Source organism: Pungitius pungitius, chromosome 2 (genome assembly GCF_949316345.1).
Source record: "Pungitius pungitius chromosome 2, fPunPun2.1, whole genome shotgun sequence".
Classification (NCBI taxonomy): domain Eukaryota; kingdom Metazoa; phylum Chordata; class Actinopteri; order Perciformes; family Gasterosteidae; genus Pungitius; species Pungitius pungitius.
In genome coordinates this window covers 32480799-32505966 of record NC_084901.1, presented here as the reverse complement: position 1 = coordinate 32505966, position 25168 = coordinate 32480799, and the positions used below count along the sequence as shown (strand labels likewise).

General features: G+C 44.8%; 1 protein-coding gene across 4 annotated transcripts in view; it reads left to right on the top strand.

Moving 5' to 3' along the window:
• Positions 1 to 25168, top strand: part of LOC119211261 (glutamate receptor 3) — a 68499-nt gene that overhangs the window by 32798 nt on the left and 10533 nt on the right. For all 4 annotated transcript variants that reach the window (XR_005119754.2, XM_037462039.2, XM_037462040.2 and 1 more), the window contains exons 4-12: positions 1801 to 1988; positions 10363 to 10416; positions 11363 to 11524; positions 12409 to 12576; positions 12952 to 13056; positions 14841 to 14945; positions 16739 to 16945; positions 19048 to 19421; positions 19901 to 20099. Coding sequence is in view for 3 of the 4 variants with exons in the window: in XM_037462039.2 (XP_037317936.1) it covers positions 1801 to 1988; positions 10363 to 10416; positions 11363 to 11524; positions 12409 to 12576; positions 12952 to 13056; positions 14841 to 14945; positions 16739 to 16945; positions 19048 to 19421; positions 19901 to 20099 (1562 nt within the window). In the remaining variant the exon portion in view is untranslated. The remainder of the gene's footprint in view (positions 1 to 1800; positions 1989 to 10362; positions 10417 to 11362; positions 11525 to 12408; positions 12577 to 12951; positions 13057 to 14840; positions 14946 to 16738; positions 16946 to 19047; positions 19422 to 19900; positions 20100 to 25168) is intronic.

Sequence of the window (25168 nt, the reverse complement as noted above, 5' to 3'; positions counted from 1 at the left end):
GTTATTGCCTCTTTCCAGCTGCACAGAAATGAGTGATTGGACTGATATTTGCAGCCCTGAAACAAATATCTACCCATCATTTTAACCCATATAGATGGCATGTCGTACACCCAACATGATTACATTTTGCTAAACGGTTCATTGGCATTTTTACCTTTTGCAGCCCTAATCTTGTCAGGTTCCAAACCAAAAGAGACGATTTTGACCCAGTTAATCTGCATGACATCTCTTAATGTGAGAGGCTTTTATTGCTGGGAAAACTGCCATGCTATCCAGCTGGCTTGTGGTTGGTGAGGTTCTGAGCATATGCCTGAGGAAAATGAATAATGCATCCATGTTATTCAAACCTTCATTCTTTAACTTTAGCTTTAGGTGGGGGAGATGAGAGGAGGTATGCTAAACCAGAGACTGCCGCTGCACACAACCAACATCTGTGTTTTGCTACTAGGTACATTCATTAACTATAGGTGGAACTCCTTGGACATGTGACCCGATGACCTGTTTGCGAGATAACCTGGAAGGCCTAAGAGGCTGATGTCCCTGGGCGCTATGCCATCGCTCGTCTGGACTGACGACACACAGTGCGCCATCGTCTGCAGCTCGCTGTGTCACACGCCAAAGGATCATCTGATGGAGATGTGGCCGTGTGCTGCAGAGGCGGGCCGCACACCAGGGCGGCAGACTGAAGCGGCGGGGCACTCGCAGGGCATTAAAGAAAGTGGAAGGGTGTGCTGCTGCAACCATTCAGAGGGACTAGACAGGGTTTTAAAAGCAGGGAAATGAAGAGGGTTACAAAGTGGACTTCTTATGTAGTTGTTGTGTCTTCGGGTCCCTCTGTCGGCTTTGTTGACCCTTTGCTCATAGACATAAAAACTTTGCACATGTTGCTCAAGCAATTTGCATAATACCCAATCACATGACATTAATATTAATTGTCTCGTGATCTGTGTGTGTCTGAATGCACACCATGATACGGTTTCTGCAGGCTTCTTTGAAACGACTAACCACATGATGTCAGATAGTGATAGATAGATAATGAATAGAGAGATTGAACATCATTGTACAACCCATTGGCCAATTCTTGATGAAATACCAGCGTGCTTGATTTCCATTAATAACCTTCATGTTCATTCTCACCTCTTCAATGTTGAGGAAGATTTAAGCCTATTTATTTAATATTGGCTGTGTGCAATCAATGCCTCTAGAAATAGAACTTCATTATTCATTTTGTGTGATATGATTGGACCATGATGTTTCTGGGCGCTCTGTTAAATGAAAATATTTAACATGAATTCATCATTGTAGGGGGTCATTCTACAGTATTCTGGTAGCATAATGATCTCTTTCTACCAATGGCCTTGATGAATTTTTCATTGTCTTTATCTTTAAATGAGTTGGCACAATTCTCAGAGGAGACACGGGCCGGGATGTGTTTCACCACATTGTCAAAGTTAACATGCAGCTGAGCTAAGTGCCATGATTTAATTGATGCCAAGCGCAATAACATCACCCGCTGATCTTTTAATAATATGGAAATACAATTTCTGTCCCTTTACTTCATAATGATATTGCCTTCCCATTATGCAGAGGTAAATCCATGATGGCACCCACACAAAGTCTAGACTCCAGACGATATTTTCAAGGGCCTGTAGAGTTTAAAATGCTGTTTTAGATTGTAATGAGATGGCCTTTAACCTTTGGATTCAAGCGAAAAGCCTCTCTAGAATAAATTAGTCATATTCCTCTTCGATGTCTAACCCTTCTGGGTTTCTCTCTCTGTCTCCCTCTGTCTCCCTCCAGGCTTCTCCATACTGCAGGCCATAATGGAGGCAGCAGTAGCCAACAACTGGCAGGTAACCGCCCGCTCCGTTAGCGGCACAACAGATGCTGCGGAGTTCAAGCGCATCATTGAGGAGATGGATCGGAGGCAGGAGAAGAGCTTCGTGATTGACTGCGAGGTGGACAGGATCAACAACATATTAGAACAGGTGAGCCTCAGACTCACGGCACATGTGGCAACAGCTGTAACTAACACCTAATCCAGCCCCTTTGTTGCTTCCTGCTGTCACATTATTTCCCGAGCAAAAATGATGTAAGAAATATGAATGGGCCACTGGGAGATGACAGAAACAGGATGCGCATGAAATAGGGAGTTGCAAAAATATCAATACAGCTTATTATATTGATATGTCTGTGACTAGTATGAATACATTTTTATAAATGAAAAAAAGCATGTTTGAAACAGATTTATAGGGTCCTTGAAATGTGTAAAAAAAACCTCAAAAAACGCAAATTTTCGGTGGCTATTTGCCTTCTAAGCTGAACCCGGTGACCCCCCCAGCCTGTCACGTGATCAGGCCAATAGCATAACATTGCTATGTTACCCCTGATTGTGTGTGTCTTGGCGACAGACAACTGTAGTTTGTGTTCTGAAGTGACTGGGAGCCAACATGCACAACACTGGGACCACGGAATCAAAGATTTATTTTTATGTTCACCTGTGCTTTTTTTTTTACTGTCACATGATAAAAAAATCTGAATTTTAGATGCGAGATATAAGACTCGCCAAGTCTCTCCAAGATCATTTCGGTTCTGCTGCTTGTTTTGCATGTGAGTTTCTCCAAATAGCTGATGTGTGTCGTTACCTTATAAAGCATGTGTTGAGTCAGTGTCGGACACAGCAATAGGTGTGAGGAGCTGCTTTTGGTCCTCAGGGGCCCCGCTCGGTGCTGTTTGGTTGCTGAGTTAGAGGCTGCCTCGTTTGCCACTGAGCGTGGTAAAAGCTGCCTGGGAGCCCGAGGTTGAGAGGTCCGAACTTGAGCAGCCGTTTGGATGAGGCATCCTTTTTAATCCTCCTCTGACAACCCCCGAACCCCCTCCTTCCCTCTATCACGGCCATTGCCTGAGGAGGAAATTAAAGGCCCACCAGTCCTTGTAGTAGGAGAAACACAATTACCATGAATAGATGAGTGGCTATTATGCCGCGCATCGCCTCTGCTCGACCGCCCCGCTCCACCCGGCTCTCCTCCGCTTGCTGCTGCTGCTGCTGCTGCTTAGGAGGCAATCGGCTCCCGCTTTGGATTCTGCTCGTTAACATTCATTTAGATATTGGCTTCCCTCTGCCTCACAATATCCCCTTAACCAGGGTTGGTTCCCCCTTTTTTCTTAGGAATCAAATTAAGTCATAGTTTAAAGCCAAATGGTTGTAAGTAATATATTTTTGCGTCTAATTCAATTATTGTGCTTTACATTTCCTTCCTTTACCCTTTTGTGCCGAGACCATGAATCGTCGAAAAGCGTTACAAATCACATGTTAGGCATATTAATGGTTTTGTCTTGGATTGCCCCTGCCCTATCCTGCTAACAACAATAAGGATGCAGAGCACTAATCTGTTTGATGTTCTTGTGTTTCTGGGGTTTTTTTCTCCCAATTAATATTATTTTTTTTTCATCTAGAGGGAGCTCTTTCCCTTCTTCCACCTCCAACTGTCACTGTGCAACATTTCTCTCTACCTTAACTTTCTTTTAGCCCGAGAAAAGGAAAATGAAGCCTTTAAAACAACTAACCTTCAAAGCAGCAGTGTACTTAATTTTGCCCCTTTTTTCAGTGACAACCTCAGCGTGTTTTTTTTTTTTTTTTTGTCTGTGAAGCTAATTGAAATAATCTGTCTTGCTCTGCCAATATGGATGAGTCACAAGCATTCAGGAAAGCTGCTGGACTTCACTCTACAACCACCACCTATTGGGCCATACCCTTATACATTGGAAAAGGGATGGGCTGTCCCCCATGAGGGCAATCATGGCAAAAAATGGTACCCACTGTCAGCTATTTGGAAACCCGCTGCTTCTACCTGTGGTTGTAGTTCTATTAGCCAATGATTGGCAGATAGACATTCATCTCCGGACAGGAGTGCGCGTGTTGCTTCAATCCGTCAAGGTCACTGCAGTTGAGGGAGGAATCGTAGGTGTAGAACCGATTCAGCACAGCTGATTACTGAGGAGAATGGGAATCAGCTCAGTGGTTTAGCTTCATGATTTCTGTTGGAGTGATTCCAGCACAGAACCGCCGTCTTTATGCCCTGCAAAGAAATGCATGGTGTATTGAATGGGCAAGTGTCGAGCTTCCATAGTTTTGGTCCGATTGTTGCACAGGAAGAAAACCCTTTGTGCTGCTCATCATTAGCACCACTTGTGATCCTGTGGCTGCTAAAGCTACGGTCCGGCTGGGCCTTTGTTGCCCAGTAGTGCACTGACCGAGGTTTCCAAGATATGTCCATTGTGTTTAATAATGAAATGACTCAATATTAGTACTTATTCTTTGTAGATTAACACTGAATTCAGCCCCACGCAAACAAACCATGATATTAAAATAGTAAGTAATTATATTATTATATAAATTCCACTATATAAATACCATGTGCAGTGCTTTTATTTAAGCATCCCTTATTTCAAATTGTATATATTGCATATACTAATAAAACATTTTTTTTTTAACTTTGATTAATGCCAACCTATTCTGTAATCAATTTAGTTTAAAAAAAAGTATATACATACATATGTTCCCTGGGGCTTTAAAGCTGCTAAACAAGAAACTTTCCAGGAAGCTGGTACGATCAAATTGCTCACGTTTTTAATATCTTTTAGAGTTTTCATCTTATGTTGACTAATATATTAATAGACTTTTTGTTTCAGCTCCAGTCACAACCTGTGCTTAGATGTTGGGAAGCAATTGCTTTAAATTGTCATTGAATCACTACACTGTTTACATGTGAACAAACTGGAAGCACCTCATCTTCAGTCGTAAGCACACTCAGCTGAATGTCACTTTTATTAGCTTCATTTATCAGTTAACATGATGTAGAAATGATGCACTAAGGAGAGTATTTGCATAGTGCTGCATCAGGCGTACTTTTGTTTGCTCCAGTAAGAGCAGAGCGAGTCTCCCTACAGATTTGTTTTGGGATGCTGAGGAGACTGCCACACCCGGGCTGTTATCATTTTATGCAATAACAACCGTTCAGGATTTATCGCTCATAGGACTTTTCCATCAATACACTGCACTGCAGATAAATTAACCCAACGGCTTCCATTCCCTTCCCGTTTGACAAAGACGGGGGGGGGGTGGGGGTGGGGAGCCTCTGCCAGCTCGGCTCGCTGAATCAGATACAACAAACGTGTTTCATTGAGCCATCTAGGTTTATCATTTGATGCGCTGAGGAAAATGGAGAATGAACAAGAAATATGATTGAATAAAATCACCTTTGTATTACTACCACTCTTCGCAACGGTGGTTTTTCAGAGCCAGTGCCTGCACGTGTGTGCGGCTTTACATGTGCTCGCGCCTAATCGGGTCCATCTATGAGATTACACATAGAGCGTCATATCTGCCTCCCGGCTGCTTCCTGGCCCTCTTTCCTCCAGGGATTTCTTTGCTGGAGTCTGCTCAAAGGCAACAACCTGCTCATCACTAGTGTAAAGAAAGGCAGGCAAAAAAAAAGAAGGAAGAACGGCGCCTGGGACAGGCCCAGGGCAAGCAAGCTGTTCGAAGACAGACAGGCAGTGAGCCCTCTGCCAGCCGCAAAGCTGCATTTCCATGCAGGGGAAGAAAGAAAAAAAAAAACAATAAGAAGTGAAAAGGATTCACAGAATGAGGAGGAAAAAAAGTGCGCTACATTTGGGGGATTTGTTTGGACATCATTCTGCCGCCTGCAGAAGCATAACGGGTGGCCACATTGCATCTCCATGCGTAATTACAGATCGTCCACATCCATCTCTCTGCTCTTCAATGAAGCACTGGAAGGAAAATATGGAGAAAAAGATATTGCTGTATCAAATCCAGGAAACGGAAAGAAATCGGATCGTAGGTGATAAGGAGTTAGTGGTAGATTGCCAGCAGCTGATAGAAAAATGTCATGAGATGCTGAATCGGCGCTGTGAATGAAACAATGAAAAAAAAGGGAGCAGTATTTGCAAAGCAGGGGATGACGTGTTAACGCTCGTGTATCACACATCGGCAAACACACGTTTGACTACTTGTTACAAAGTGAAACAAACACGACGTTCAAACCTCCCTGATTACCTTTATTGTGTTTTCTTGTGACACTTCCCGGCAGGTCACTGCTTTTGCTCTAAAAGAAAGCGGCTGAGAGAGACAAGGAAGTCAGCTGGTTTCTCCACTGGTGTGAAAGGTGCGCTTGTTCTCAACATGGAACAATCGTCCACGGGGAACTCAGGGAAGGCCTGAGAGAAATGGAGCTCCACGGGATACGTAGGGTTTGTAAATCCCTACTGATTGAGGTCCATTTGCAAACTGTGATTATAGAATTAAATTGGGATTATAGTGTTCTCATCAAACAGAATGTGACCTGTGGCTGAGACGAGTGCGCTTTGATTCTGACAATTTGCATGATTAGTTAGAACTATGTTAAGAAACTTATAACAGTACTGTACATCAGAGAATCTTTTTTTTTTTTTTTTTTTTAAATCATCAATCAACCCAAGTTGCCCTGATTATTTTCAGTGAAAACAGAGAAAGGACACCTTGCTGTTTCGCAGCCAAGTTTTTTTTGCAAGGGCGTCGCATCACGGTGTCAGATTCCATCCTCCCGAGCTATCGCGTCTCACATTGTCAGCCACGTCACATCAATGATACAAACCATCATCTGAACACAAGTCGGGGGGGGGGGTGGGTTGCTAAAATGTCGCGCATTTGGTCAAAGGCCAACACTTTATGCCCCTGTTATCTTTGGCCCGATATAACGTGGCTGCCAAGAAAAGCATCTCAGCCTCAGCCGCCACTGGCTGTTAATTAGAGAGTGCACCACGAAGAGCACTTCTACCAAGAGCCTTGAAGCACAACTGGAGACGCAAGAAGACAAAAGTCCTTTTGTGTCAAAGCATATAGCCGTAAATCACCCTTCTGCCCATGGTGAGTTACGTGTGAAGTGGACCACTTTGATTTCTTTGCAGCCACAAATGATATGCTGTGTGTTATTTACGCTCTAATTAAAAATGCAAATTTGAATCATAGTGATTTAAGATTAGTGCCAGGAACATAATATGTCCTGTCACGACAACCTCGACCCTGCATCCAGTTGTTCTCCTGTAAAATTTAAAATGGAATCAGTGTTGTTCGAAGGATTTTTATTACTTATTTTATTTAAGCTGATCAAGATTTGTTCAGCTAGTTGCAGTTGTCTAAAGTTTGGTTTGTAAGAGAAAAACTTTTTTCAACCTTCAAAGATCCATTTTTCCCAATAAAACCCAGCGACATATAATGCTTGCATGGGTTTAGATCCCCGGTGTGTGAATGCTGTCATTTAGATGATATTTGATATCTTCAGAATGAGTTATCAGATGTGACATCAACAGCATCAATACCATCAGTAGAAAAAATTGCATTGCAACAAATAACCATTTCACTTTTGAAAGCAATTATTAAGATAATATAAGATCATTTTAATTTTACATTTTAATTTGTGGTGAATAATGACTGTAGTGGCCAATTAATGTTGCTAGAACATTTTGACAGGGGAGTCTGGTCTTTAAGTTTCCCAGCTCTGGAAGACGCTAAAAGAAATTCCCTCATTATTTGCTCCTTTTGCCTAAGCCTCAATGATTGGAATCATATCGAGGAACTGATGGCGGCTGACCTACGGTTTCCAGTCTGCTCGTTCCCGTGTTGTGGCGGCGGACTCTGCGGTGGAAAGGTCACACTCGGAGGAAAACGGTTCGAGTGTTTCACCGAGACTACGCAGCTTGAGGTTTTACATTCAGAGGCTCTATATCTCTCTCTCTCTCTCTGGCTCTGCCGAGGCAGACCGAGTCTGGTCTGGGGTGAAGTCAAGGTCGCCCTGGTTGTCCGTCTCCATCAGGCTTAAAAGAAAACTCCAGTCTGCAAAATGCTGGCTTTCTATCAGCAGCAGAACAAAAGGTGGTGGAGCCGGTTTTGGGATCGATGTGAAATAGGGTGCACTGTATGAAAAAGAGGAAAAGGTGTTATTGAAGCACCCTAAACACATTTCTTCTTGTCAGTGTCAATGGGAAACAGAATAATTGTTTAGTAGCCGTGTGTTTGTAAGTTAGGAGACTAATAGCATTAGAAATCGATTGAGTGCGAAGGGGAGACAAAAATAGTCTATAAATAGAAAAAAAGACTGGGGTAAAAATCGAGCTAAAAGAGCAAGAAAAACATCAGCTTCCAAAACTAATTGAGCCCATTAATTAACCCATTAAATGTAATTTGTGTTTGGAGATTTTCCTTATTTTGCTAGCTGTCTCCTCCTGAAGTCTTCGTGCTAAAGTTATCTCGTGTCAGACTAGATCACACGTTGACTTTAAACACACCACGTGTTAATTAGCGTCCTCTTCGTCTTGACTCTAACTCCATGGGGATGAGATTATTATCCGTGTTCTCATCTCACTGTTATCCGAATGAATATCGTTGTTCTTAATAGACTGTTAATGCTCAAATAATAAAGGAAAATTCCATTGAATCACATCTTATCGAGACAATCAAAATACAGTTATCACTGCTCCGGGAATCAGCGACAGGGCAGTCAGCCGTGCGTCACGACAGGTGACAGTGAAATCCGTCCATCTCGAGGGGAGAGGTCGGTGTGGTCGGTGTATCTGTGCACCGCTTCATCCCAAGGTTGCGCCTTGTAGCCGTTGCCAGGCTGGCTGTGAGCCGTGGGCAGCAGGTGAGGGGTGAGGAAGGGAGGGGGGTGTCGGAGCGGGGGAGGCGAGGACTTTCTGTGCCTATATCTGCAGGAGAGGTGTGAGGAGGCTCAGGGACCTGAGTGAAGGTTAGCAGCACACGGCGAAAGGGGGGCGTGGGGCCGTGTTGTTGGTCCAGGGAATTGCAGCGGGACTAAAAATCTGACAGTAAGTAAGAGTTTTGAGCGATTGCCGTGGGATGCATTTCGTCCTGATAACACACTGCAGGAGAAGATTTATTTTCACGGAGCTGCCCGTCATTTGCTCATTAGAGACAGATTGATGGATTCTAAAAGCCGACTCTGGCTTTTTCTGCATTGGAATCAGCTCATTTCCCCCTTGTTTCTATTTCTCTTTCCTGATTTGTTCTCCTCTGTCTGACATCCTGCTGTGTTGGAGGTTTAAAGCCCTAATGATGGGAAGGCTGTCATAGAATACTGACCCACCCGAGCAGCTTGATAGCATGAGTGAAGGGCTTTGTGTGTTTGTACTCCCTCGCGCGGCGCTCTTTGTGGGAAATAAAACACCAATTTCCCTTCATGTTTTGTGAGCAACCTTCAGATTTCCACTTGAGGGACAGAAGTGATTTATTTTATCCGAGAGGGTGCTCAGTCCAAGCAGCACTAGTGCACCCAGGTCAGTTTAAGTTCACCCATGCTAAGTCGTAAGCAGAAATTGTAGTTATACAGGGGTGGGGGGGAACTAAAAACTATTTTTTTTGCAGCATTGGACGTGAAGACACACGTTTGCATTTCCTCACTCGGCGTGAAGCCTGTGAAAGGGAGCCACAGTAGAACATATCCGACGTCTCCGGCCTGACACGCAGACACACAAACAGATGATAAACTGACGGTTTGTTTTTCGGGGGCCGAGTCAGAACTTGTGGAAACACGCTGATTTGGATGTAAACTTGTGTTGCGGTGTTTGTAGAACGCGGGTGAAAAGGGAGACATGCTTGTCAGGTTTCCGCATGGCAGCCATCCACAGTAGACTGCATGCTCATGTATAACAGACCTCCTGAGGCCCAGTTGAAAACCCTGTCTGGTATGTAATGAGGAAAAAAGACACGAGGCAAGAGTTGGAGTCTCACTGTTGGATTTATCCATAGGTCCGGAACAAAGGGAAGGAGAAAATCTAGAATGAAAGGCAGCATATGGTTGGTTCATATGCTTGTTATTTTCAGACAGGCTACGTGGGTTGAAACATGCTGTTGTGCTCCAAAGTTGTGATATTTTTCAAAGCCGAGCCGATCTTCCCATCTCATCCGTTTCACTGTAAATTCCTTTGAAATGTGTGTGTGTTCTTTTTTTTTTCTTCCTGTTTCTACCTTCTGTCCAACAGTCGCTAAGGCCTCATATCTCTGCACCTTGAATGGCTTCAAAGCGAGGAGAATGTTTAAGGGCATTGCGCGGTGTTTCGCTCTCATCATCGGCTCCTCCTTAATTACCACTTCCTCTCGCTGCACCCTTTTCCCTCTTGATGTTTTTTTTTTTCCCCATCAACACCGCTTTGTTTCAACTTCAGCGGCATCCCGCGTGACAGCGGGGCGCCGCTTCGTTTGCAGAGAATGTTGAGGCCACTTGTTCAAGGCTCTTAGCTCTAATCTCATGGGTGGTTTACTGTATCAATGTTTTTCTCCCATAGTTTGTGACCCTGGGGAAGAACAGCCGTGGTTACCACTACATTCTGGCCAATCTGGTGAGTAATAGCCGAGCCGTTCCCCTGGGATGGAGTGGAACTATCTTTTTTATTTTTTGCTGCATATGATGGGACTGAGTCTCGTCTTGAGCCTTCAGCACAAACGTGTGTAATAAATGCATTATAGGCTTGTATTCAATATCAGTAAACTTCAGGGAACATTTGATTATATATATTTTTTTCTCCCATCTGAATATATATTATATATTTATTTATAGTGTGTTTGTTGTTCACGTCTAATCAATCACAATCTGACTACATAGCTTATCGACTAAATTAACATATTCATATTGAAGTGTAGTTGCATGTCTGGAGCAATAAATGATCAGCATTAAACCATTTTTGGAGGGCAGCCATGTTTTCCTTCCACTCTGGTTTCTTCTAGTACTGCTATTAGAATGAGCGTTTTAAAGTGGAGGCCCTCCCCCCACTCTCTCACTGGCTGATCCGCTGCTGCTTTTTTCACGTCTTCAGAAGATACGATTATGCAGCAGCCGAACACTTGTCCTTGCACACCATGACACTGTGCTGCTCTTTAAAAAACAGCATGTTCATAACTACAAGGCAAAGAAAGAAACGCACACGCTCCTTCAGGAGCAGTTTTCAAAATGCATTAGAAAATGTTTTTTGGGGGGAAAAGTGATGTGAATAAAAGTAGGTCATCTGTAAAATATTCAGACCATTACGTGATCTGAAACAAAATTGTAGAGGCAGGTTTCTGTAAATAAATGCAGATTAGCCTACACCACAACTCATGAAGATGACAATATAAAGGCACACACGTCTCAGCAACTCCTGCAAGTTAATGATGAAACCATGGCAGCGTTGAGCCTGGCCAGCTCATATTTTGTGGTGCTTCTCACCTGGTTAGACCTCAAAACTCTCAAAGAAAAAAACATGTGACGCCGTTCCTCTCCTCCCCCGTGTCCCCTTTGTCTCGTCTCAGGGATTTACTAATGTGAGCTTGGACAAAGTCTTCGCCGGTGGAGCCAACATTTCAGGCTTTCAGATCGTCAACCCTGAGAACCCGATTGTGCAGCAGTTTATGCAGCGCTGGGAGCGGCTGGATGAAAGAGAATTCCCAGAAGCCCGAAACGCTCCTCTGAAGGTACTTTGCTTGCAAGGCCTTTCATTGCGCATTCCGAGCACAACGATCATCCCCTCTGAAGTGCTCTCTATCGGGTCTTCTCCTCCTCTCATCCTCTGTTTGCCTTTGTCGTTCTGTCTCTCGCCCACCCCTGGCCTCCTCCTCCTCCTCCTCCTCCTCCTCCTCCTCCTCCTCTTTGCTTTGCATCCTCCCCAGCAATCAATACATCGATAGGCGGTGCAAGGCAAGGTTATATCGCAGCCTCAATTTACATCTAATTAAACAATGATCAAGGAAGAAATGGATTTTGAATGGCATTTAATTAGATTTTCTTATGGTGCAATGGTCAACAAACAAGTGGCTCAAACCGTCAGCGGTGGAAAGGTCAGGCAAAAGTTAGAGGGAAGTGCGTGGGAGATAAAAATCACGTATTAGCGCTCGGCTCACTTCCCAACTCTGCACTAAAAGTTTTGATCTGACCGTCTGACGAGGCTTTTTTTTAATCACATCTGTCTAATCAAGGCGTCCGAGCTTGCACACACACACACACACAGACCCGAGCATAGATTAACTCCAACGGGGAGGTGACTGACAGGCGAGGGCCAAATGCAATCCATGGGCTGCCCCACTTTATACCGGGATTCCTTTTACTGCAACATGCAGTCAAAACAGATATTTGAAAATATTGTTGAATAAAAGATCCAACTCAACTATGTTTTTTTACTCTAAGGAGATATATAGGACACCCTTTGCACATTATAACGTATATAAACAGCATATATATGCATACATGAGCCTGTAAATGGCTTTACAACAATTAACGCTGATCCCTTCTGGTCTTCTTCCTTTCACCTTGAGTTCCTGTCTCACAGCATTCGCTGGGTTCTCTCTCTGATTTTGTGCAGTACACTTCAGCTCTGACCCATGACGCCATCCTGGTGATAGCGGAGGCTTTCAGGTACTTGCGGCGCCAACGCGTGGACGTCTCTCGCAGGGGCAGCGCTGGAGACTGCCTGGCCAATCCCGCTGTACCTTGGAGCCAGGGCATCGACATCGAGAGAGCTCTCAAAACGGTAGGGGCTCGCAAGAGGGGAAAAGAGAGAGAGAGAGAGAGAGAGTGGCGAGCTGATAACTAAGGAAGAGTGAGAGGGTGATGCAGATGGAAAGTGACAGAGAGAAGAGAAGAGAGCACAGAGCTGTTCTCCTCCCTCTGCCCCCAGATGTCTCTGCACAGAGCTCAAAAATCCAGGCGCTCATTACCATAAAACTACATCTTTTATTAAAGCGTATCCAGTTTATCATTTGATTAACAGAGTGCGAGCTCCATAGTAGGTCCACCAACACGATCACCTTAATGCAAGCGAGATATCCAAAGTGACGGCCATTAAACATGCCCCGTCTGTCTGTCTGTCTGTCTGTCTGTCTGTCTGTCTGCCCCCTCGTGGTAGGTTCAAGTACACGGCATGACTGGGAACATCCAGTTTGACAACTACGGCCGCAGGACCAACTACACCATTGATGTTTATGAGATGAAAACAGGTGGTCCGCGGAAGGTGAGTCGGAGGGCTGACCCCTGTCAACTCTCATCCATCAACCGTCAAATCCACGCCTGAATAAAAAACCCTGTAGCTAACACACGGCCAACAGCTTTCACCCGGTGCATTGATCACCTGTGCAGAAGAACTAGAAGAGGGAATGTGTTGGCCATGTGTCAAAACGTTGCCCCAAACTATTTTGAGAATAACTGATTGAGCAAGTTTGTGCGAAAGAAGACATAAAAAAAAAGAGAAAAAAAGAATCACACAAGCCTCCGTTCAGTAAAGGGCCGAGGGCTTTTCCAGTCATGTGGGACCAGCAGGCCTGACGGGACAGTACAGAGTAATGCTAATTGCCTTTCTCTACCTCTGTAAAGGTAGCGGCAGCGATGCGTCATTCCAAAGCCTCACAAGCCACACAAATCGCTCACAGCCCGCGATCGGGTGGCTCAAACCGCACCGTGGAGAAGATGACGAAAAAGACTCTTTTCGGTGCCGCGCGATAGCGCAGATGTATGATTTTTGCTCTCTCTCGTGACATTAATTACCATTCAGATAAGCAGGTATTAGAAAAGCCGTTCAAGGATCCCTCCGGCTCTGCTTCAAAAAAACGTGCACTCACATCGTAAACGGGCACCATGTGATGACCTCGCTCGAGTTTCAAGCGACAGCCGTGAATGTCTCGTTTGCCGGATGAGCGTGGCCCCGCGCTGACCACGCCGCCTGCGTCACCCGGGCCCCCCCCCCCCCCCCCCGAAGCCCACACTTTAGTTAGCATCCTCACACACACACACACACACAGCCAGCCAGAGCCGACAGAAGCAGTGTGAGAGAAAGGAGGTCAAGGGGAGAGCGTTAGGGAAGATGAGGTCGAGTGGCGCCGACGTTTGTCGGGACCTGCGAGCCTCAGTCACCCCGCTGACACTTGGAGGATGAGGCTTCTTAACTGGGACTGTCAACGAAGTGATGCATGGGGGCCGGTATCCGTCCGAGCTTGCATGCTCAGGGTGGAGCAGCGCGGTCTCACAGTGCCCCCAATCCCTCCCCAATCGGCACTTCTCAAATATCACTGTGTTTAGAGCTTTCTTTTTTTTTTTCCAGCCTTGCACTAACAACATCCATAACTGTAACCACAGTTTAAAACTGACATCCGAGGAATGAGCTGCTTTTTAGCGCCTCCACTTGGCGTTTAAAAAAAAAAAAAAACTCTCCACTGCCGTACACCTGTCTGGCCTGAACATTTAAAGATCTGAGGCAACCCCAAAAAAAAAAAAGAAAAGAAAATGCGGACCAGATGTGTCGAGGAAAGTCCCAGCCAGCAACAGTTAGAATATTGGCAGCAACATATGCAACACGTTTCATCGTGAGCCAGGGCAGCCATTATTTCAGATGGGCAAACAAACAGTTGACATTGGTTTGACTTAAGCATCTGTAGAGCAGAGTACCGAGAAACTGCAACGGCAGATTGTGCAGAAAAGAAACTGTGGAGCCACTGGAATATTATGCTAAATTATTAAACGTGTATGCAGTTCACAGGCCTGAATCTCAATTATTCACTATGAAACCTGGGAAGCTGAAGGTCGGGGAGGGTTTGAAGCTGTCTGCTGTGTGCACATGCAACTCGGCTCCTTCTCGTTTGGCTATTTGAACGCACCCACTGCATGTTAAATGCATTAATATCAACTGTCCTTTTAGCATTCTGCTCATTCCGCTGCTGTTTTGGTAAAACTTCGCCTCTTTGTGTAACACTGTGTTTTTTTTGTTTTTTTAATGGATCACTAACCGCTGTTTTCTCTTTGCAGATTGGGTACTGGAACGAGTACGCACGATTTGTAAATATTATGGACCCGCAGGTCTCCAACGACTCCTCAGTGGAAAACCGAACGATTGTTGTCACTACTATCATGGTACACTTTCCGTGCAGTTTTAAATGTTTCACGTATTCTGCCACTCAAGGTCATGGTGTTGATTCCAATGAGCGATACATTCTGTCCTGGGCGGGTAGAACCACATCTCTTTTGTGTTGCTTTCCATCCACTCACTACATGTTGAAACAGTCGGCGCCGACGCAGAGTGTTTCAACTGTATCCGTGTGGGTGTCAAAGCATTTTGATTTTCCATACTTCAGTGGCCTGTCGTAGCAGTGACATCACAATAATGGTATAAATGATAATGGTCTGACTCCATCAATTACCAAAAGCATACAAACGCATACGTAAGTAGACCTGTCTGTCCTCATCAAGTAAATGTCCAATGACACATGGGATAGACCGGCCCAACGATGACTAGAGGATTTTACTTAAACGGTTTCTCGAGCCGGGGGGGGCGAGGCAAAATAAGCAGTATTGGAGGAGGGATAAGCAGATGTGGTATTTGTTTTCCTTGTTATCGCCTCTCCAATCTATTTTGTATTGCTCCTCCGTGTGTTCTGTGTTGAGGTATAACTTCCATGCAGTGATTACAGAGGAATTATTTTTGGGGGGGAATTTTCCCATTTCAAAGGGTGATAAAAAAAAAAAAAACATATCTTAGATATATAGTTATTTTCAACTAAATCCTTCAGGCTCACCGGATAGCTGGATAGCCATGGCCATTCATGGACGGGTCGTACTTCATTTACTGCAAACAAAGACTTTAAAGGGAAGAAGACAGATATTCTGCTATGTGAAGAACACGTTTAGGATCTGTAGATGAGGAATACGGCGGGGAGTAAACATGTGTTAACTGGGGGGGGGGAGAAGACTCACTAGATCCAAGGTGAGGGGGGTACGTTCAGCACAGAACAAACAAACCATTGCTCTCCTACTTGCACTCTAATTGCGTGTGACTGTAATGGCAATGCCTGCTCTCCTGAGCGTTCCTACGTTTTTGAAAATGATGATCTGCTCAGTAAGAGAGAAAAAAAAAAAACAAGCTGCACCAGCGTTTTGGAGAGGAAAACTAGCACGATCCTACTCTCCTGATGTAACTATTTCATTTACGGAGCATTTATTTTTGCATATTTCTTTTGGAAAGCAAACAACGGCTCGATTTCTTTTTTTTCTTCTTCTTTTTTTTTGGAATGAAACGGCCCATCGCTGCGCATTGGTGCAAAGTGCTTGAATATGTTGAGATACTACAGGCACTCAGATCCCTTTCCTGTCACTGGCATTTACTTATGAAACCCATCCCCATTCCCATTCCCACCCACCTCTGAGCTGACCCACACCTTGCCTACCAATGACTCCCAGCCCTATTAAAAATCATTCTGGCCTTCTCTCTTCTCCGACAATAATTGAAAAAAAAAAAAAAAAAAAAAAAAAAAAAAAAAACTCCTTCTCTTAACCCTTCTTCATTATACCAGGGTTGCACCCTTGGGCTCAGATGGGTTTGGTGCATTGGGCTTGGTGTCTGCTGGCTGCCACGACTTGATGAAAGCAGAGTGACCACATGTTCATGCTGCTGTTATCAGAGTGTAGTATAGTGCATTTGTGGGGCATCATCTGTATATGCATGACTGCATGGATGTGGATATAGAAGCTGCTGATATTTTGAATCTCTGTGTATGAGTGCGTGTGTGTGAGTGAGTGACTGCGTCTGTTTGTGTGTGGGCGTGAGTGCGCACGGGCACATGTGAGTGCATGTATGCATATTTCTGTTGAACTGAATGTGTGTGCCAGGGCATGGGAGTGAATAAACCGGCGTATGTTTGAATCAACAGGAAGCTCCTTATGTGATGTACAAGAAAAATTATATGCATCTGGATGGGAATGACAGATATGAAGGCTACTGCGTCGATTTAGCATCTGAGATCGCCAAACATGTTGGAATTAAGTACAAACTGTCTATAGTAATGGATGGGAAGTACGGAGCCCGAGACCCCGAGACCAAGACGTGGAACGGGATGGTGGGCGAACTGGTCTATGGGGTGAGTACTGGGAGCCTTAATTTCGCTGATTACATGACAGTTTGCAAGGAACTTCAACATGAGAGGAGATCTCATTTTTCTGTCTTAAGGTCATCACCAACCCGTTGTGAACTCATCAGCTCTTGCCCAGTTCAAAGTCTAAGGCTGTCTCAGCTGTGAGTGAATTTGTCAAATGCAGCCTCAAGCATTCGGGGGGTTGGTGATCATCTTGAGACGGAGAAAATGAAATCGTTTCTCAGGGCTGTTCACTGCCATTAATCCTACATGCTTAGTCTAGAAAGCTCTCTCTCCCTTACAGTCACAAACAGAGGTAGGTACATGAAAACAATGAGTCCATATGGCAAACACACTGTACTCACTTTGATGAATGAAAGATTGTATGCCTTTGAAGTGATTGTGTAATTACGTTCAATGTTTGATGTGTATGATGAATATGCCACGTTGTAAATTCACAGCTGAGAAAATGGGCTTCAGAATCAACAGCTAAACGGTGGTTAGCGGTCTGAAAAACAAGATCCATATGTGCTGCGCTTCATAAAGGTTGAACCTCTCGCATTAAGGAAAGGGGTCACGCCGTGTTTTACATCTGACAGAGTGCTCAGGCTCTCGCAACACCTCGGGCATTCCTGAACTACGCCCCTCCCTCTCCTCGCCTTTCTCCGAGGCCGCAGCAGTTGAGCGGGGGGCCAAAATCCAAAATGCATGAGGGCGAGGCTTCCTCATCTGTTCAATTTCCCAACTATCAGCCTGAGAGATTGCTTGGTTTGATGTGCTATCGCCACCAAATTATCTTTCAAATGGGAAAAGTCCACTCCCTGCAGATGGATGGGGGGGGGGGGGGGGGGGGAAACATCCCACTCACGTTGCTGTCAAGTCCTTCATGCTCTATAATTTCGAAGCAGGTGGGCCGGGACTAATAGTTCTGTACATTTTGACCTTTTGACCAGTAAATTAATTTGATTTTAGTTGTCTTTTAAAGGTTAGGCCCGAGGCTGCTCTTTATTGCTTTGTTTCCCGCAACATTGATTGAGTGTTGCTTACGCCTGCACGAGGATTAAATGGTTATAGCCCCTTCGCCATGCTGTGTTGACAGGGTAAAGAAAACAGCCATGTTTATTGGGCCTATTTGCGCTGCTCCCAGTTTGACCTTGTAGGAAACATGTCCTGCATGGCGCTGCTTCAATCCAATGTTTTCTCTCAATTCTCATTTCGAAAAGACAATATAGACAATACAAAAGAACGGTCCTGCTTTGAAGAGGAGCAGTTATTTAATTACCTACATCCACTTTAGCTGCGGTAACATTGTCTAATGTGATTAATTAATTTGCTCCTTTTATCCCGCTTTTTTAAAAAGAAACCCATTGTGATTTCTAAAAAGGCAGCAGCACCTCTGTGGATGTGTTTTAATAACATAATGTGTTTGAAGCTGCGGCGCAAAGGAGGCAGTTAAAGAGAAACAGCTTGGAAAAGTAAAGAATAAATAAAGCTGATGCCAGAATAAGCCGTGTTTGTTGAATCCGGCCCGCTGAGTGAAGGTTTCCTAGAATATTCTTCTATACACACGCTGCACCCGTGACACCCGTTGTGAAGTCGTCACCGAATTTGAACGTAACAGGCAATTTGAAAGAAAAAAAGTGCTTATTTGATTGTACAGTTGAAAAGTTTGTCCCCCCTAGTATCTCCTAGGGTCCTGATTAAGGAGACATTAGTTCAAACATGACTCAAAGTCCCATCTGCCGGGGCGGATTCTTTCCAAGCTGTCTCTCTGAAAGTCTAGCAGCGCTCTCGTGAGCTTTTTCTCGTCATTTTTCGAATGTAGCAAATATGCAGGAAAAGATCTGATATATACATACATATACAGTATATATACAGTTTGAGTGTCAGATGTATAAGCTAAAGGTCACAACCCTGTGCAAATGCTATTATGCTTTTCCTGTGTTTTCGCCGGCCGGTGGTTCATTTCTCATTGTGTGTAAAATGTGCCTAACACCGTTGTTTTGTTTTTCTCCCCCAGCTCCAGTCAATCATAACCTGTATTTAAAATGACACGTTTCCACATGCAGGTCTTGACTAATGCTTGCTGTGCATGTCCCTGTTTCCAGAGAGCAGATATAGCTGTTGCACCTCTCACCATTACACTGGTTCGAGAGGAGGTGATAGACTTTTCCAAGCCCTTTATGAGCTTGGGCATCTCCATTATGATAAAGAAGCCACAAAAGTCCAAGCCTGGCGTTTTCTCCTTCCTGGACCCGCTGGCCTATGAGATCTGGATGTGTATTGTGTTTGCCTACATTGGGGTGAGCGTGGTCCTGTTCCTGGTCAGTCGGTTCAGTCCTTACGAGTGGAACCTCGAGGAACAGGACGAGACTAAAGACCCCCAGACGCCCCCCGATCCTCCCAATGACTTTGGCATCTTCAATTCCCTCTGGTTCTCACTGGGCGCCTTCATGCAGCAGGGCTGTGACATCTCCCCCAGGTGGGTCAGCTTCACAAACAGTGGACAACAGACAACAACACAAAACAAAATGTGCCTGAAATCTAATGTTGCGATGCATTCTCAGTGAGTACACGGAGGAACTCAAGCGTCTTTGTTTCCATTCCTCTGTTCATTATTTCGAGCTAAGCTCATTTCCCATTTATTTAGGCTATAATGCGTATAATATGGGCGTTTCATCAGTTTGTATACTGAGCGAAGTGGTTGCCACAATACTTTCTTCAGGCTAGGAAAGGCCCCGGCAATTAAAGGCTTCGATTAGAGTACATATTAAACAGTGCATGCTACTTTCCTTGGAAATGTGCTGTATTGGAGTGGTGATGCAGCACCAGCTTGATTTACAAGGACATTGTGATTGCTGGTGAAATTGGGTACATTAAACACAATTGTCAGCATCTTCGCGCGCTTGATGCGCACAACACGTACCTGTGTAATTACATTCTTTGTTTACCCTCTCGCAGGTCTCTTTCAGGCCGAATCGTTGGTGGTGTGTGGTGGTTCTTCACCCTCATCATCATATCCTCCTACACAGCCAATCTGGCTGCCTTCTTGACAGTGGAGAGGATGGTCTCTCCTATAGAAAGTGCCGAAGATCTAGCCAAGCAGACAGAGATAGCATACGGCACTCTGGACTCAGGCTCCACCAAGGAGTTTTTCAGGGTAAGTACGAGATGACTGCTTCGCACACAAAGCTGGTGGCTGAAATGTCCAAAACACGCGAGGACGTAAACGTGCTGCGCTTGAGGCATGGTGCATCACAAGCATAACTTTGTGCGATGTCCTCCATCAACTCCTCCCCGATCCGATGTTCCATTTTGTTCCTTTTGGTGTAGCCCTTTTTGACCCCGCACAAGATTGCTCCAAATGAAGCATGCTGACAGAGAAGCAGTTCTTGAACTCTTACGACATCAACGTGAAATTTATGCGGCAGAGCTGCAGTGTGCAACCTTGAGGCACCGGGGCTGTCAGCGGAAAGTGTGATAACAACGTGGAAGACTCCGAGGTGATAAAAAAACAGGAGGCTAATCAAAGCATCCGCATCAGACTCAAACTCAGAAGGGTCAGCTCATGAAATATAATTAGCTAGCTGGCCATGGCCGGCAAATAGGACCTGATGAAGAATAGCCCCGCAGGTCAAACAGAGCAGCCCCAAAGACGGTTCAGATGGAGTAAGTAATATGCCCGTCAGCATGGGGGACTGGCCTGGCAATTAAGTCATAAATTAAGTAAAATCGGAGGCAAAAGTACATATCGTAGGTTCTGAAAAGCAACCGCATGCTCGCCGTGCAGTGTTTAAACGGCGCTGCAGATCTTTAAGGCGATCCTTAAACCTTCTGCCGAGAAATCCGTAGATTTCAAAGCCGCATCAGCAGTGCAGCCTTTTTTGCGTTTGCGGAGCGCCGCGCTGAAAACAAATTAATGGAACAGCAATCTGCCTGTGATGACAAAAAGGCAATATGACAGTCTTTTTAACCGTGGCTGCCTCATTACTCATCGGCAGGAGAGAAACGATTCGTACGTTTCACAGCTGCAGACTGTTGGCAGAAAGAGCCATTCATTCATTTGTGTTTCCCCCCCCCGGGTTGAATTGCTGAGAACAACGAAACGCAAAATCAAATTCATGTTGGTGCTGGGGTTTTTTTTTTTCGGACAAAAGGAGGACAAGATAGCGTCTGTGGGGTTCGGTTTCGTGGAAAGAGGGGTTTGTTTCTCCGGCGCTTGTTTTTTAACAGGCTGCCCGAGTGTGAAGATAACAGTGTTGGTTCTGTGAAAATGACAGATGCACCCTCACGAAGCCCGTCCTCAACTTCATGCCCAGCGGAGACGCTGCACAGGTGTATACTATATACGGTGTATGTCTTTGAGCCACCAACACGATGGGTGCCAATTACGGGCCGTGGAGCCGTCCCGGGGTCTGCCATCCGAGAGGCGGTCGAGGAGTCGCGGTTTCCTGCAGTTCCTGTAACGAGTGTCCTAGTTACGTCCCCGTGTCTTCAAATAGGAAATGACACGTGTGAACTGCTACTCCGATTTAATTAAAGCTGTAGAAAGGCTGACAAGGGGAAAAACACACCGACTAATAGGAGTGAAAGTTCTATTTCAAATCTGGATCTCGTGAAGTACATTCAGGCTTAATTAGACCCGCACGGCCTCAGCCAGCTGGAAATTTTAAATTAAATCCAAAATTTAAAACACAACATGTGTCATCATCTCTGAACCCCCTCCCACCACCCGGCTTCAATTTTCTATGATTTCACCTGGTTTATGTTATACAAATGCTCGACAGGTAGAACAAACGCTTATGTTTGACCATGAATCGTTCTGCTTTCTTTGGAAGATGCACAAACATGGCTTTAAATAATGAGCTCTAAAACCTTTCAACTCCTCTTACGATAGTTTATGCTTTTTTCATGTCAGTCATTGTCTTCAGTGAATTTGAGAATTGGTCTCATTCCCAATATTTACGTCACTGTGTGTGTGTGTGACGGAGGAGAAGCTGCAGAGGAGGTTTCGAGGAGAGGTGTGTTCGAGTAGAACCCAAAGAAAGCACCTGCTTCGGCCGCTCACAACCGACTAGGACAGATGGTCCGGGAATGCGCTGACGGGCCCAGTGGAAGCCCGAATGACTCCCCTGGCGCTCGGCGGATGGGCTCCGCCCCCGCGCTCGGCTCCTCTTCCCCAGACTGCCCCTCTTCTCCTTCTCCTCTGTCTGTTGCTTTACCCTGAGACGATGCCGCATGGCTTGTGAGCCTCGCGCTTGCGCTCCCTCCGCATAACAGCTGTCATGCGCCGCTGCACCACTTTGACTTGTATCATTATTTGTAATTCCCGTCAAGGATCTTCTCATGCAGTCAGATGAATATTTGTGTTCTGGATGATGATGAGGAAATGATGAATTGTATCAACAAGGCCGTGTTTATCCCCTTGATGAGGGTGTTAGGCCCATCTGAAGGTTTTGACTCGGTTACATTCTCAATGGTTTGAAGGAGAAGCTGGATCATAATAGGGCTGGCATAATAAAAAAACGGTTGATGTGGCTGTTTAATTACGTGCAGAGACCAGGGTGAGACCATCAAAGTCAACCACACTGCTGTCCCATCGTGCACCTCATTTAACAGCCTAACAATGAAATAATGATAATTGCACTGAAAAATGAGAGCAGCGTTGTTTTCTGTTCCCCTCAAAAGATTATACATCATCCAAAGCCTCGGCAGCAAACACGATGCATCTTACTGATCTGCAGGTGTAGTGGAGATGGGAACAACAGCTCGAGTGCAGCCACCAATGCATTTTACTAAGCATGAAAATCAATTTCACGTCTCAGCACCTGTGCCACAGACACTGCAGCTTCTGCATGGTTCAATACGATGTTTAATAAGATGTTTTTTTTATTTATTTTCATGCAGAGCAGACCTGCATTCGGCTAGGGTTGAATGAAGAGACGCCAGCAAGGAGATTTACGCAATAAATCCTAAGGTTACCCCGCAATCGCATGCAGCCCAGTTCCCAGAGCTCTTGTCACTTTGTGTTCTCAACACAGTGCGGAGTGAAGGGGGGGGGCCGCGATAAAAGATTAGAGCCCGTTTGCATAAAAGCGAAAGCCGACAAAAGCGATGATGGACTAGTGAGAGATCGGCGTAACCTCGGAGGAAACGCGCTGTCCTCAGCGGGCCTATTCAAACCTCCTCAGATGAGCGGCAAGAGCGGGCAGCAGAAGATCTATTGGAGTCCAGCAACAAGCATCAAAGAGGGGCGATTGGTATTCAGGGCGTAGCGTGTGGCACTTCAGTGACAAAGTACACCCCCCCCCACCCCCCAAGAGCCTCAACTTTCATTTCTGCATACTTGAGATACAGGTAGTCCTAACATGCAGGATATAAGGGGGGGGGTTGTTGTCCACAAACCAAAATGTAAAGGAAGTACAGCAGAAGGAAATGGAGTTGTGGTTGTTTGGAGACGGGCTTTAGATGCCACACATTTGGTGGAGCCAGGCGGCCATAAATGAAAGCAGCCTGCAACGCCAAAGGAAGGATAAAAAGAAGGCTGCAGTTCGAAGGGTAGTAGACGGAGGGCTGGGATTGCTCCATATCGGAGATCAATACATATTAAGTGGTTGTTTAGAATGGAAAGGGCAATGGCTTTGACTTTGGATTTTAATCTCTTGTTTTAGATGCTTTAATCCCATTTTCGGGAATCTGTGGAAATACGAAATCTCTAATCGAGATTTGCAAATGATGTTTTATATAATACAGGAAACCATCTCAATCTCACTTGTCTTTCTATTTTCTTTTGGTTTTAACTGAATAATGGAAGAGTTTAAATTATTTAGTTTACACTTTGAAGAAATACAGTAGTCTGTTTGTATCTTCTAAGGCCGTTCTGGGATGATAGAGGCCCGGAACAGATTTAGCACTGCAACAAAATACATGCTTCAGCTTGTGCTGCAACTCAAGTACAATTCTCAGGTAAATCTGTGTAGTAGTCATTTTGAAATGAGTACTTTTGAATATAAACATAGTATGATCTGGTAGTCTAAAATGGTGGATAATTACACACACAACAGTACCTTTGTTGAAGTGCAACTGAACGTTTTTGTTGTGTAGCTTGGTTCTCCTGCCCTTACGTGGCCAACGAATCCTTTATTGAAGAAAAAAAAGGAAATTTGGATCCTTCCCCCGTTTGCCCCCATTGAAAAATGCTAATGCTTGTACCTAATTGCCAACCAATGCTCTGAAGAAACCTTCATTTGTGTGTGCATGCAGTAGAGTGGTTCTGCATATTTAAATGTGACTTAGACTTGGTGATTCGTAAAAGACTTCTCACCATAACAATAACAATAAGCACCCTCCAGTTAATCCTTTTGTTTACCTCTAACCTTGTCTCGCAATGTCCTGTTCAGTGTTATTCCTCGTCTTAACCTCACCAGGCTGCGATAAAAGGCCTCACTTTGTCTTTATTACTATTTTGAGATAACAGGCAACGCACAGCCTCCGGCAGATTTGCAGGTGGAACACCTACGCACATGATGTAACTGTATCGCCTGGGTAGGAGTGTTGGCTGAGATCGACTATTTAGGCCCTTCATTACGAACCGAGTAACACCGTGATTGCTTATATAATTTGAAGATATTTTGAAGGTTCGATTGGTGACTTTCACAGTCACATTAATGTAGCAGCAAGCCACTATGTAAAGATATAGTAGGTTAAGGTCTACAGCTACTACGCTCTGCACTGCTCTCATGCGGCGGCAACAGCTCACAACCAACAACACGCAGCACCAAGATGTTGGTTTTTACTCCCGGGTTTACACTTCTAACTCTGTCAAAGTTACTTATTCACAAAGATGACTCCCTTTTAATTGTGTGGATGCTTATTTAGGATGCAGCAGTGTTTCGGGCAACTGCATTGTGGGAAAGAGAGTCATATGTATAAAGCTGTATTTATGGGACTATAATTGCTTAACAAAGTGTCTGATGGTGGATTTTTGCAGTCATTATTCCTTAATTGAATTTCAAATGACCACCTTCGACCGGAGTGTGAATGATTACATTTCAAAAGAGATGAGAGTAGCTTTGCAATTAATTGCATTCAGTGTGTACCGTGCGCATGTGTTTGGGTGCTTCTGTCAGAATGCATGTTTGTTCCACATTAAGCATTCAATAATCAAATATCTCTCCCCCCCCCCCCCCCCCCCTGGGCTTTCTCACTGTATCTTTGTTTCACTTTTTT